General features: G+C 30.8%; 1 protein-coding gene across 2 annotated transcripts in view; it reads right to left on the bottom strand.

The window, feature by feature from the left end:
* Nucleotides 1–16052, bottom strand: part of LOC106686251 (perlucin) — a 177853-nt gene that overhangs the window by 39447 nt on the left and 122354 nt on the right. The window contains exon 2 of one of the 2 annotated variants that reach the window (XM_014429439.3): nucleotides 15055–15240. In XM_014429439.3, the coding sequence (XP_014284925.1) occupies nucleotides 15055–15240 (186 nt within the window). Of the gene's footprint in view, nucleotides 1–9618; nucleotides 9780–15054; nucleotides 15241–16052 lie in introns of those variants that run through there. The other variant, XM_067045361.1, reaches the window with a different exon arrangement.

Below are 16052 nucleotides of genomic sequence, written 5' to 3'. Positions count from 1 at the left end.
ATATTTATATATGATATTGCAGTATTTAACAAACTTTAATTATAGTCTTTAACTGATGGATATTTGTCAAAGTGCTCCCATTCCTCTATTGTAGCAAAGAAGGCAGCCAGAAGTCTGCAATCCCAAAACGATGCTAGTTTTTCTGCAGGTAATTGTGATTCGTTGGAACTCGGCAGCAGACAACTGCTCCACCATGAGGGAGTTTAGAAGGAAAAAGGCCTTTTCACTTCAATAATATACTTCAACTTTTTCCTTCAAACATTCCATAATATCCATAGTTTAAGTAGCAGTCAATATCTCTTTAGCACCTCTTGGAAGACCCAAAATTTAGAGGTTGGTTTAACCACGATCCCATCTTTGTCCAGCATCCATATTCCATGGTTTCCCGGAGACTGATGTAGGGCTAACTCAGTCCAAGACTCAACTGAAAAATTTTTTTTTTGTTTAAATTAGTCGGGTTGGTGTGATTTCTCTCTTAACATTTACGATTAATCAACCAGCTGGAAGTGTTTACAGTAATCACTTCATGGGGCTCGGAGAAAACGATAAATAGCTCGAATTCCAGTTTTTGTTGGTTCAAGGAACACTTTCTTATGGATCCATTATTCCAATATCTGTAGAACATGGTGCATATGTGGATCTAATTCATCGATATCCGCTAATGTTTATCCATATAACGAGACAATCAGCGAATAGAAGTTTCTCAGTTGCAGATATAGGTGTCATATGGACTATAATGTCAGTAACCATAATGCTAAATAGTAGCTGAATAAGTACAGAGCCTTGTCGCAGTCCTTGTTGTTTCATTTCCCTTCAAGAGGATGATGAGACCTATTCTTAAGCAATGAAAGAAAAGAAATAATTTAAAGAGTTGGATAATGATGTAAAGACAGTAGAAGTTACTTGAATGTTGAAAAATTTATCTTTTCTACTTCGTTATAGTAGTTCTCTCCTCATTGTGATCGTGAAATACCTATTTCTGAACTGCTGCTAAAATAAGAGGTAAAAGTCAAAATAAAAGGTTTTCATATTAGCAGATCCTTTCACATAAAAGACAACTATCGATTCTTGGTCTGGAATACAAATCGATCAACTAAAAAGGAAAAACTCTACTTACTAGATCCGGAAATGTTACTTGGACTGGTGAGAGGTGGTATATGGTCCGCGATTGTCAACCAGGACAGGTAATTTATGGATATCTACGATCCCCCTTCACCTACAACCCAGATATAGGGAATGGGAAAAGCACATGTTCGAGGTTGTTGAGTGTCTTAGTGGATTATGGTCATATATGAGAATGTCCAGGCTTGGAGGATGAAGTAAATAAATTGGGGATGATAGTATGTACCAGGAGGAGAAAGTATAATACTAAGATATACCATGGATGCTATGGTATCTTTCAAGAAAATATTCTTCAATGTGTTTGAACAATATGATAAGTGGAGGGCACGGATCGTGACTTGACTATTTTCGTATTTAAATAAATATTTTGCGATTTTTGTGGATAAATAAATATTTATCATTAATTATAAACTTCGAAAAACCTAAGATCTCGCAAGTTATTTTGAGTTGATACAATATTCCACTTAAATAATTCAGGTAAAATTGTAGAAGAAATTAACTGAAATTGTGACGAAACGAAAATGCAGGCTATTCAATTTTACCATTGATGGAATACAAGCTTTTTTGAAATTATTAATGAAGAAATTGGAGTATCAAAAGCACGAACCCCTTCAGAAATTTCAAAGTTTAATTTGCTCCCATTACTTCATGCGATGTGGAAAGCAGCTAGCTCCTTGCTCTATTTCGAGATAAAAGAGATTCACCTTCATTATGTTGCGTTGTGATATTTTATGAGAAGATTTTTCGGGTGTGGTCAGGGAGGAATAAAAATAAGTAAAACTTATTTTATAGTTTCGGTCAGTAGTTCAGCCCTTTATAAGGGGAACTACACCATAAATTGATAAAACAATACTTTCCATCATTACAAAAAAAAAATTGCTATAAGAGTAAATTGAAAATTTAATATTGTATTATTTCATTTTAAATATTTCTTAATTTAAAAAATAAAAATGTCATTGTAGTACTTATCATCTATTTCAGAAGGGATTATATAATTAAGCAAATATTAACTTGTCATGAGAATTTTTTTAGTAGTACTACTAATGAATATAGACAATTAGAATTATTTTGAGTTCTGAGAAAATATTTTTTTTTTTTTTTTTTTTTTTTTTTTTTAAAGAATTAGTTATTAAACTTATCAATTGAGGCGTTGACAACAAGAGTATGCAAGTCCAAAAAGTGAAAATTGAAAATAAAACTAATTTATTTAGTTTATTAACTAATTTATTTACTGTTTAGTGATAAAACTAATTAATTATTAAATCTTTTGTTTTATATAAAAAATGTAGTGATTCTACCTTGAAAACTACCTTGAAGGTAGTTTGGTAAAGTTTTCTATTTAGACGGTTTTTCTCAAAATTATGACAAAATCAGGCGAATTGGCCCACTCTGCTCTTCGACACTGAAACATTGCCAAAAATGTTTTTTAGCTTTTCACTGCCTGATGGATTGATCTATATAAATAAGAGTTCTAAATGATAAACTTAGCTGTAATTAATAGAAATAAATAATAATTGTGAGGTCTAAAATCTTTTTCGTATTAATCTTTAAAACCAGAGTTGCAATGAAACTCTGATTCTGAAATTCGGAAATGAACAAAAAAATAAAAATCGGAATTATAAAAACATTATTTAAATAATATGTGTGTTTTTTTTGTTTTTTTATCGGATAAAGAAAACAATTCTTTTTGACATCTACAAATTAAGCTTTGCGTTAACTTGGATAATTAAATATGACAATTTCTCTTCTGAAGTACGTATTTACTATCCAACAAAATATCTTAAAGCGCCCTTCACAATACGTGATCAATTATTACTTCCACCAAATTATTAATACAAACTGAAATGTGTCCCCATTTGGGTTAAGAAAAACGTGTAAATAACGAATTTAGCGAATCTTATAATTAATCAATTATCAGATTTTTCTTTGCTGTGAACTGATTTTTTTGTCGAAAATTATAAACAAAAATTAAAATGCAATGAGTTATTTCAATTAAATTCCAATTTTAGTTTTTATTTAAAATCACATTACATAGGACTTCAATCTGTTCACTATAACAATTATTTTAACTAGATACATTCTAGATGTATGGGATTATTTTTAATGTACTGATATAATTTTTTATTATATGTTTATAGGAACTAAACCTTCGAATTTTCATTTTGCTTTAAATAATTTTATTGTATTTAAGATTTATTAAGTAGGTAAATATCATAAGAGATGAATAGCGGATAAATGACTTGCAATCAGTTCACTAAGGTCACATGTGGATTCGATTTGTCATCTCTTCCTAGCCAGGCTTTGTGTGGGTGATAACTGCCAATGTCAAAATCAGTGCCATCAAAATGTCAGCATCATTACGGATAACTTGGTATAGAGGAGTCGTCCGCTGGCTTTCTTATAAATTATTATTTCTTCACTTCAATTAAATTTATCAACTTGAAATGTTAGGTTATTCGAAAATTATAAGTAGGCAGAACATTCCACTTGTTTTGGAGATAATTACTGGCTATTTGTAGTATTATCCCTGTAAAAGAAGGGGTTCCGGGTGCGGTCAAAATAACTATTAAATAACGGTCAAATAGTAATAAAACTATTATGAGCCAAAGTTGCAGAGCTTCTCTAGTTTTTTTTTTTTTCTGACCTCCTAGAAAATTATTAGAATCAATAAATATATACAAACAGAAGGAAAAGAGCTTCTCTAGTAGCTTTCCTTCATATATATATATATATATAGGATACCAGGAAGCCCTGCAAAGTGGGACGAAACGCAGGCAATATTTTTATTGCTATTTGAATTGTTTTGACCGCTCCAAGATTATTCATATTCTATTTGTTTTATTGGGGTAAAATTGTATATACTATAATAGCTTCAATTATTGTTATTGTTACATTACATTTTTATGGTTTTATTCAAATATTTAATCCTAGATTACAAGCGCCTACTTTTGGTATTTAATTTTTCATCATTTTAATATTTGTGACCGAACAAAAAAAAAAAGTTAAACATTTTCCTGAAATTTGAGGATTAATATTTTGATACTTGGAATAAAAAAATAAAGCACAAAAGAATAAGTCCTCAAAAACGAAAATTTTCACTCGTATTTTGCGGTTTAGATACCAAGGAACAAATTTGTTTCATGACTGTCTGTAGTCAAATTTGAGGTTCAGGCATAATTGATCGAACCGTTAATCCGATTTTGATGAAATTTGAGGTTGGTTCTTAATGAGCTCTTATAGATTTTATGATGTGTAAATCTATTTTTCATGGAACAACAATGTTACGAAAACGGTTAGTCAGACAAGATCCAAATTTGGAGAAAAATTTTATTAGATAATGCTTTCTAACTTCACTTACATGTGTGGAAAACCTCTCCCTGGATACAATTTGTGTATTTCAACATCAGCTCGTCCTGTAGATTTTATTCTCAAAAACTAATTAATCTTGAAATACAGGTAATCACCAACAAAAAAATCTCCACAAGAAGGATAATTTCGAGAAATTGCAATTTAGAGGATATAAATCTAAATAAATCTAATCAGGGTTCAGTACTCTGTAAGGAAGTACTGTTACTAGACCAACGGTTATGCAAGGAGGTGATTTGGTCAGAATCCCACCCGACTACTTAAAAAAATTTGTTTGGTTTGTTTAGTCTTCATTAACCTCCGGGGCTCAATATTTTAACAATATTTCGGTTGCATAGAAAAGTTTTTGAACAATTGCATGAAGCAAACTCGGTAAACACCAATCATAAGAGATCTGAATTAAGTGGCTTTAATAATCATAAATACGTTTTGAAAATTTATTTTTTTCCATGTAAGTGCACTAAGTAGTTAACTTTTGTTTGGTTTCTCCCCACAATATTTTTTAAAAAGTCGTATTTTACATTTTTTATTTATTTCTTATATTTAAAATTCAACTCAATCATTTTCTCTGTACCTGATTATAAGTATACAAACCTACAAATCAAAATGAAATACGGCATTACTCCTAACACTCCTGATGGGCGAACCGCGGATCTCGTAGAATATCAGCCCTTCTTTGGCAGATATTACATTTCCGGATATTACATGTTATTTTTTTTTAAAACAAACTTGTTCTGTAAATGATATAGAAAGGAAATATTTGTGAGATTTTTCAAAGATTTCAAGTTTATCTAGGAATGTAAAAATTGATGAAACAAATAAAAAAAATTAATGAATCTTCTCTAAAGAAATATCAAGACGATTGAAAAGTAATAGAAACTCTGACATTTATCATGAACTCCCTCAAAGGAAAATAGAAAATGTTTTAATTCAAAATTGAAATAGTAGCTTTTGCAATGTAATTGCTAAACATGAGGCTTCCATGGCATAAGTTTTATGAAAGTCAAAATCTACAAGTCTTAGCGCTGCAATTGAGAATCTAGAACGATAAAAATTCTCTCTCTTTTCTTTTTTAAATAAATAATTTAATTTCCATTCATTTTAGTCTCAACACATTTTATTTTTCTTATAAGTCCGACGTTTCGGCCAATCCGGCCATCCTCAGGGACAATTTACTTAATACAATTTTGGAATTATATGATTTAAAAACTCTAACTCCATATAGGCTATTCTACAACAATTTCTAATTAGTCAATATTCACATTAAAACCAAAATTAAAATTATTTATCACAGTCACTAGTTGTTAAAACTTTATCACAACCTGTTGTGAATTCGTGTTTTTAGGATTATCATTCGACATATATGTTGCAAAATCTTTCCAACAATAACCGATGAGAACTTATAATGTATAAAACTAAGGAAGAAGATGCAAGAATATTGTTATATAGATATATTGGTTATTTAATGAATTTTAAACTTTATTTAAATCTAATTATGGCTCTTATTAATTTTTTCTCAACTCCTCTTATGGAACTGAATATTTAGCATCATCAGTTGGCCGATGAATGTCTTAGACCATTTGTGAAGGGAGTTACATGATAAAAAAAACAATACTAATTATACTTGTATTCGAAGAGAAACATCGTTCAAATTACTCTTCTGTAAAGAATGGGAAATGTATAAAAAATATCAAATTTGGACTGTTTAATATTAAGATAACAATGATACGAAATAAACCTAAGGTTAAATAAAAAATTAAAATAAATGACAGGATTTGTGTAATAATTGAGGTTGATGTAAAAATCAAAGCTTTAGCCCACATTTCAAGGCTGACATAGGTATATTCAATATGCTTAGAGGAAAATTAAATAAATGAATATTTTTGACTTTCATAAACTTATGCCATGGAAGCCTCATGTTTAGCAATTACATTGCAAAAGCTGCTATTTCAATTTTGAATTAAAACATTTTCTTTTTTCCTTTGAGGGAGTTCATGATAAATGTCAGAGTTTCTATTACTTTTCAATCGTCTTGATATTTCTTTAAAAAAGATTCATTAATTTTTTTTATTTGTTTCATCAATTTTTACATTCCTCGATAAACTTAAAATCTTTGAAAAATCCCACAAATATTTCCTTTCTATACCATTTACAGAACAAGTTTGCTTTAAAAAAAATAACATGTAATATTCGGAAATGTAATATCTGCCAAAGAAGGGCTGATATTCTACGAGATCCGCGGTTCGCCCATCAGGAATGTTAGGAGTAATGCCGTATTTCATTTTGATTTGTAGGTTTGTATACTTATAATCAGGTACAGAGAAAATGATTGAGTTGAATTTTAAATATAAGAAATAAATAAATGAAAAATGTTAAATACCATTTTTCCAAAAATATTGTGATGAGGAACCAAACAAAAGTTAACTACTTAGTGCTTTTACTTACAAATAAATAAATTTTCAAAAGCCACTGATTGGTGTTTACCGATTGTTCAAAAACTTAACTATGCCACTGAAATATTTAAAAAAATCTTTGTTCTTTTTGACTTCATATTATTGATTACTAACTTTGAAGCCCCGGAGGTTAGTGAAGACTACACTGAACAAATTTGTTTAATCAGTCGAGTGAGATTCTGACCAAATTACCTCCTAGCACGACGGTTGGTCTAGTAACTGTATTTCCTTAGAGATTTCTAGAATTACTAGAGATTACTAGAACCCCAGACCACAGTTGTAATTTAGGTTGTAATTAGAATACAGTTGTAAATATCAATAAATAAATAAAAAAAAAAAATTTGATCATTCGTCACTCGACTTAGATTCTCAAAAAAGTCCTTTTTCCTGATTTGGTATATCGGACTTAAAAATCGTAATTCTGTTACATTTGCAGTACTTTCTCCTCTTGCATTTAATATGCGTGAAAGTTAAAGAAAAACATGTTTGTAAAGTTTTTTCCTGTACTTTTTGGGTTAACGACATTTTTTTTAAGCATTCGGTCAACATAAATTTATTTTTATTTAGATACACTTTTTAAAATTATATATTTTCGGTGTTAGGTTATGCTGGGTAAGATGTTAGTTTTATCTCAAATCCAATTTGATGGAGGTCTGAAAGGTTTCCCAAACCCCCTCCTCTAAGATACTTCCGGTAAGACCAGAGATGTTACAGTTGGAGGATGTCCTACATCTTGTGGTTGCAGACGACCCTGAGGAACCTTGCAACATCCCCAGGTACTGCTGTCCCAGCCTAGATCTGTGTCCATTATGCAACTCTTAGTAGTACTTCAGAGACGTGGCTATTATTTCCCGAGGAATAAGTGCCGCAATAATATCCCGAAATCGGGTTGAATAATTTGAATAAACACCGACTTTCTACTTCTTCAAATAGAAGTACAAAGATAAGGTATGCAAAGAGAAAGTGCTAAACAATCGTCAGGAGGGATTTTTCGAAGACGCAGAGAGTTATTTTTTTTTTTAAAGATCAACATAATTTTTTCATAAATATCTTTATGGCTAAAATATAGAAAAATAATTAAAAATAAAAATGAATTGTCATTGCACACTATACATAAAAACCCCTTCCAAAACTGAATTGGTTATAATTAATAAATTGTTTTAAATAATGATAAGGAATTTTAAAATACTGATTTCTTATTGGCGAAAATAATTAAAATAGATGTATGGTAATGATTAAATAGAAAAAATAATAAAACCAGTTTCTTGCAGTCATTCCAGTTGTTCCAAATAGGACATTCCCATAAACTGAAACAATGGAACCAATGAAAAAGACAGCTCCTAACATTGTAATTTTAAATTAACAAATAGTTAATTATAGATTTTTCCTTTTATTCAATTAAACTATTAATAGTTCGATATAAAATGTTGAATCATAATTTACTTTTCCTTTATTTTAGTATTTCATAAAATAATCACTTGTCTGATATTTTTTGAGATATACATGTCAGAATTCCATTGAAGGTACGACATGTATTTAGTGAGTAATGTAGTTGAATTGTAATTGAAACTCGAAACGTAAAATGCTGCTAATGTAGTAAAAAAAAAATAATGCCCTAGAAAACAAGGAAGATATACATTTTTTAAAATAATATTATAGTTAATGTAATTAAATTGATTGCTAGATTGAATTGAATCAAGTGGGATTTAGGGAATTTTCATGACTTAGTCACTAAAATGTTTTAAGAACATTTTGGTTTTAATTGCTACAGTGATTAATAGTATCGTATTTCGTTTGCTGCCTCTTAAAGTGAATTCAAAAATCCTTAAATAGTTACAACACGACGGAATGAAGAACCTAGAAAATTAAAAGAAATAAATAAGAGAAAAATTGGTGTTTACTGTGCACTTGGCAAGAAGTCCACCGATTACTAGAAAATTGAAAAAAGTGCTCAATTCAGGTTATTGTTGGCTATATTTACCTTGGCTACATTAAAACACAAACGATTTATTCTAATAAATCTTTGAATTATTTCAAAATCTGAATCAGTCCCTAAGCATACCTAGTTTGTTTAAATATCATGCGGTATTAAGAACGATATTTCAATAAAAATAGCTGAGTAGAAATTATCTAAAAAAAAGCAAAAATGCTTTTGGGCCAAAAGTAACTTAACGTGGGAAGTGACTTCTTTAACTGCAAGAAGTTGAAGAAGTAGAATATTTGGATGTTCTTGAACTGACTTAAAAGTATAATATTAACTTTGTCTTTTTTTATTCAAAGTTTTAGTTCAAATATAACATAAGTATACAAAAACGAAAAAGCCTAATTAAAAACTAATATAGGTAAAAGTTTCCATGAAAAAAACTAATATATTCTTGTTGTATTATCCAGTATTATTTTTGTTTTTTAAATACCTCATTTATCTAACTTAAAATTATCTATCAGAACCTTATATCATATTCATTATTATATTTCTTGTTTCTATCTATTTAAGGAAGTATCTTAAACTGTTTTTAAAACTAGGAAAACAATAAAACTCCATCAGACCCAAACAGACTAGTTACTGGATCCTAGCGGTCCAATAGGTTAGAAACCCAACTGGTAGGTTTCTCCTAGTTCTACCAAGGATGAATATTAATTAAACAAAAAATAGAAACTAAGGAAAACTATGACCTACCATTTGCCAGCCAGGGAGCGTCGCGAGCCCCTACTAAGAGGACACCCCTCTCGCCGGACGTCCTGAGGACCAAGAGCGCGGTAAAGACGGCGAGGCCAGCTACTAAGACCTGAGGAACCATCGTGGGCCGTGTCGAGAGTGGTACTGCCGCTGGTTGCCGCCGCTCCACCGCAACTATCTCACTTTCGAAACCGGTAAAAGCTGCTTTTTAAATAAGCGGCCGGTAGAAGGCACAGGTGACTTTATACTTAGCTCCATTCTACTTGATCTATTTTAATTTATATACTTCTTACATTTCCTAACAAGAAGTCGAGGCCGATCACTTCCTTTCGTGCCTGCTCCCGTTTCGCGTGAAAGTCGGTCCAGTGGTAGCAGTGTGCTGAGGATTAGCACCTGATTACTTGCCTTTTTATTGGCCAACTCATTTTATTGCACTCCTGATGAGGTTTTTTTTAACGACTAATGAGGTCTGTCAGGGAGGGAATTTTATATTCGTTGGAATAAACGTTAAGAGTTGTACTACTATTTCTCAAAAAAAAAAAAAAAGAATGCATATATATTAATGCTTCCAGTCCAGTAAAGGTTTTAATTAAAAAGTAGGGTACATATAAGCGTACGGTTCAAGTAATATCAATTTGTTCGCAGAAATGTCGTCAGAGGGCAGTGGGGGGAAGTCACCCTTATAATAATTTAAAAAACCCAAAATTTGGGGGAATTAGGAACCTACTTCAACTTCGATTTTTTTGGCGAAACATTACTCCAAGAGGTTATTACATCCAACATACTTTTTTGTGAGGGCAATTAACTTAACTTTTCTTAATCGAACTAGTAAAAAAAAAGTAACCCTCCTTAAAATTTCAAGTATTGCCTTTCAAAATAATCCAAAAATTATGTATAGATTATCCAAAATAAGGAGGAAAAATCTATGTTTTTTTATACAGTGGTATGGAAACTTAAAATTCGTGGATAAAAGCCATATAGCCTTGAAAATTTCAGAGTTCTGATATATTAGGAGCCCCGAACTATCTTTGTGGTGTTGGTTTAATAAAATTATCTTATAGGACATTCGATCTTTAAAGATAAGTATGCAACTAAAGAGACTGAACTTATTTTCCAAATTTTTTTGATTATTTAATTTACTTAACACACCCAAAATAAAAATTATTCTCATCAGTGATTAAATAGTCATCATAAAGAAGATTTTGTGCAAGTAAATCGCAAGAAAGATCATCGGTAGTAAGAAGAGGGGACAAAGACGATTATTAAGCCTATGATCGTCCAAACTTTAAATACGGCCCCGGTAAAGATTGTTGTGTTGAGGAGAAACTAGACACTGGTAGCAATCTAATGGACGTTGAATGCAAGGAGGAGAAAGCACTTCAATAGGAATTGAAGAGGATTAGCAAGAATGGATTTAGGGGGATCATTACGAGCCAGTGGTTTCCTGGGGGCAACGCTTTTGTAATGGAATAGCGGAAATCTACAGAAATCTATTAAGTTTACAGGATAGTGCATTAAGATGGTTGTTGTGGATTACTATTGGAAGATTCCAATCGCCAAGCTTGGATACTCTAAAATACCAGCGGAAAAAGTCGTCAATGGATGTTTCGCCAATTCATCTTCAGGATATCAAATCACAAATATGAAGACAAAATACAACATATATCATATAGACATTCCAAAAAGATAAAGAATCAGAGAGAAATGGCTCGTTACTCCATAACAGCCCAAAGATATTTAACGAAAAGAGAGGTAATATAAAACTTGAGGAAGAAAATTTCACTTGTTTTGTGTGTCCTACGGAGATTTTCTCTTTTATATTAATTAATAAGAAATATTCAGGATTATAGAAAATATTTCCATTATTAGGAGAATGAAGAATTGGCCCAATATTCGTAATTTGCATAATCTGATAACTATTTTATTATAATGATGTGTTTCTTAGTTAATTAAGAGGGGAAAATATGTTTCCTTGTAAATGTTCCAACTTTCGCTATCCACAACTTCTTTTCAGGGTAGAATTATTTCATGTGAGTTATGAATGGAATCCTTTGTTTTCCAGATTTCTTCAGGAATGGATTTGTTCCGCCCATACATGCTCCCAACGGAGAGGAAGAATAATTATTATTTTTTAGTTTCGATTTCATTTCCTTTCAGATAAAAAAAATCTACTTATTATATACTTTAGTCTGCTGAAGAAGTTTACAGAAAAAAAAATTATAAAAAGAAACTCAAGTTAATCTTATGCATTGGATTTTAAATATAAAATAATACAAGATTTTGGTTCATTTGTTAACCTTACACATATCCTATGAAGAAATAGTTGCTTCCTATTAGAGGGGTTATTGACATTAAATTTTCAGTATTATAGGAAAACATTTTTTTTATTTTGAAACTTAAAGGTAGAGGAAAAAAAAAAATTTGTTTTGAGATATCACTTCATTTCCACTTTTTAAGGTTCGTTGAGTTATTCAAGTCCCTCCAAAAAGTTGTATAAACTAAATTTTATTCTCAGATTGTCATGGTAATTAATAGGCGTTATTTATAAAGATAAAAATCTATTTGACTGTTTTGATGACATAGTCCAGGAATGTGGGCAATAGTGGAAATGGTATCATGTTGTAGACAAAAGATTGTGCTAAAACTATTATCTATGATGCATCTATGGTATAGTTGAAATCAGTTAAAAGCTAACTAATTTTGCTTATCTTACTTATGAATGAGCTTTTAATTTTTAGAATACACTTTGTAAATATGTTGCAAAATACCCAATAATCTTTCACATTATTAATTAAATTAAAAAAAAAATAAAAATCTTACATAATTTATCTAGGCATTTGCTAATTTAGTTGTATTCTACAAAAAAAATAAATATTAAAAATACATTTAGTTATTGTCATTGTTGTTGAAAGCCGATACGTATATTGACTAACCTACTGGAAAATTCAGATGAAACATTAAGGAGATATACAGTGTAGTTTGGGGTGGCGAGACACATAGAGATATTCTAGAAAATGTAGTAATGGAATTTTGGGCAGCCGATAGCATAAATAAATGTGAATGTAAAATAGAGTTCATAAAAAGTGATAAACAAAACACTGCATATACTAAAATTCAACCAAGTTCCTTTAGTTTTTGTGAACACTTATGTGGAAAAACATCATGAAAAAAATTTATTTTGAATAAGGGAAGTTTATAAACCTAGGGAATTTAGCAAACTCTCGGTAGGTAGTTTAGATATTGCTTGATGATCAACCAGCAAACGGAGTTATAATTTGCAAAGATGTTTTTCAAAAGATTTGTTTAGAAAATAAAAATTTTGTTTATTTATTAATATTATAAATATTATAAGATTGTACCTAATTTGATCTCGGGATATTTTATTATCAATTGAACACAAACAGACCCAGACTGGCCAAGTAAGATGGTCAATAAAAAATTATTTATTTTTTTTTTTTATAACTATTTCTCTTTATCATTTCCAAAATAATAAGCCTTGAACAAAAAATTATGTCCTTGAAAACTATTTTCTGTCATTTTGATACTTGGAAAGTATTTGAGTAAAGGTAAAATCATAACCTAAGTTAAAGTTAAATATAACTTAGGTTTAAAGTACATTTTGGTATTACTTTTATAATGTCAAAGTTTAATTGATATAATGTAAGTAATACAAAAATGTACAATAAACCTGTTAGATTTAACCGATACATAATTTTCAATAATATTATTTTTAAGTCTTCCCTAGACCACTCTCTTTGTAAAAGGACCCCTTCTCCAGTCTTTAGCTGGCTCCTAAAGAAAGCCCAGGACTGAACACAAATGTAACAACCGAAATCGCTGGTATCTGCAAACCCCTTCATTATAAAGCTTACTTTCGGATTTAAGTGACAGTAGAAACAATGTGGACACAATGACTTATATAAGAAAATTTTAGAATGGATTTAAAGGTAACAAAGAGCGAAATCACTTCCCGTTTCCAAAATGAGAATTTAGATTGTTAGTCCTGATTACGTTACGATATTAGCACATAGCTTCATTATTGTATTATGCGATTGGATGTCAAAGCTCTCTTGGGCCACCTGAAATCGACATAAGTAAAACAATGAACCCAAAATAACAAAATAAAGCTTAAAAACTCTACTAATGAGACAAGTTAGGTTTTTTATAATGTGCCTGATTAATCGTTAGTATACCAATAAAATATTGTTAGTACAGTGCAAGGACTATTCAAATTCTACAATGGAATGGGGTTATTCAATGCTACCATGATAATTTTACTAGCTACCTTCCACAATGAACAGTTACTAAAATATAGTGCTTTAAGTTGGGTAATATTAACAGAATTAAAAAAATGTTTGTTACTTAAAAGAATAATTGTGTTGAGAGACATTTTACAATTTTAGTTGGATTGTTATTCAACGTAAATAGTCCAGCAAGGGGTCATCAGAAGTGGAATTTTAACGTTCATGTTAAAGAGATTGAGAACAGAAGTTAAAAATCAAACAAAAATGAAGAAATCTTTAAAAAAAATTTATTAATAACAACCGAATCTTCATTGTCAAGCACATGATTGCTACTTGTCATATTTAGGAGGCAATGCAATTTTAGTTAATAAAAGAAGGAACTAATGGACCAAGTTATCTTTAAATTACTAAAAATTATTTAAATTATGATAAATTGAAGCATAGTAATAACACATTGTTCCTTTTAAACATTAGTCATGAAAGGAAATGCTTTAGGAAACCATGATAATATTTCTTTCATAATGAAGGCTAGAGGAATGTCGAACCTCTTAGTACGCACATTATTGAATACTAATTAATATAAAAAAGAGCAAAAATAAAAAAAATATAGAGGCAAAGATAACTGTTTGGCTATAATTGAATAATTCCAAAAACAAATTCTCAAGTTTCACAAATAGCTGTAAATAATATACCAGTCAACGTTTGCCAATTCAAGTATCCATCATACGAAAAAGATAAGATCACATATATCAATACAAAAGATAACACGTCCACACATACAGCACAAGCAAGATATCTCACACTCGGATATGTGTTGAGATATCTTGGAGTGAGGTGCTGTCTCTAATCGATAGATCATTTTTAGCTATTGTTGTGAGATGTACTATTATTTGTCAGCATTTATGTGATCTTGTCTTTTCTTGTTCTCATGAAGACAGAATTGAGGAAACGTTGGCCGGTTTGTTATTCACAGACTTGAGACCTTGTATTTGAAGTATAACCATCGAAAAATGACCAATGATTTTTATAAAAAATTCATTTTATGATAAAACACATAATACGGGTAACTGAGGTACATTATACAATAACATGTGACCTTGTTTTCTTCGGCAAATTTCAAACATTTTTTTAATTCATTCGTCTACAAAACTAGGCCCATTACCGCCATCTTGATAATAAGTTGAAAATGTACCATCCAAGTCTTGCTCGATATCGGAAAATATTTCGTAGTCGGGGGAATCGCTCTCATTCTCGTCACTTCTCTTGACTGATCCGCTCTCAATTTTAAGCTTTCGAGATCCCCTTTCTTCTTCGGGAGGTTCAGTTGACAAGTCCTCGATTCGTACTTTTTTCCATCCTTTTTGCCAGAAGACAATCACTGAAAAATGGGGAAATTCATTGAGATCGGTCTTTAAAAAAATAAGGAAAAAATATTTTCATTGGATAATGAAAGGTCATTGCTTTGGCTATCTTATTATCAATCGGAGGTGTAAGATGGTTTTAAAAAATGAAGTTTTGTAACATATAAGTGAAAAACATTTTACTTAGTAAAAAAAAAAACAACAAAAAAACAATAGAATATGCATTTAGTTCATGAGCGTATGGTTCTCCAAGCTTTAAAATAAAATTACATTGTGATAGAAAAAATAAATAGAAAAACAACTAAAAAAACAAATCATTTTTAATTCTTTTATAAATTATTTATTTTAACTAAATCATGTATTGTGCAGAAGTCTTTTTCGATGGAAAGCAGGCTTTTGATCGAGTCTGGCTTCCGGAACTGCTCAATAAATTCCGTAATATCCTAACTTCTACATACTTTCTCACTGATAGACTATTTAAAGTAAACCACAATGGTTCCTACTCATCCCTATGTTCTCAGCCTGCTAGTATTCCTCAAGGTAGTATCCTCGGTCCCATCCTCTACACAGTCTACAGCTGACATCCCAACCAATCCTAACACTATCCTCACCACTTATGTGTACTCGCTGTTAATAATAAGCCTTTAATTGCATCCCAATGTCCCCAGTAAACGCAAGACAAATCCTCTACCACAACATCTCAAAGACCTCATCCGAACCAAGCGCCAGTACAGAACATTATGGCAACGCACAAGACATCCTCATGATCGTCGCACATATAACTATTTCTGTAAACTCGTTACGAGAGAATTGTCCAACCATCGATCCG

Source organism: Halyomorpha halys, unplaced genomic scaffold (genome assembly GCF_000696795.3).
Source record: "Halyomorpha halys isolate HHAL.00 unplaced genomic scaffold, Hhal_1.1 Scaffold801.1, whole genome shotgun sequence".
Classification (NCBI taxonomy): Eukaryota; Metazoa; Arthropoda; class Insecta; order Hemiptera; family Pentatomidae; genus Halyomorpha; species Halyomorpha halys.
This window is presented reverse-complemented; position numbering and strand designations above follow the sequence as displayed.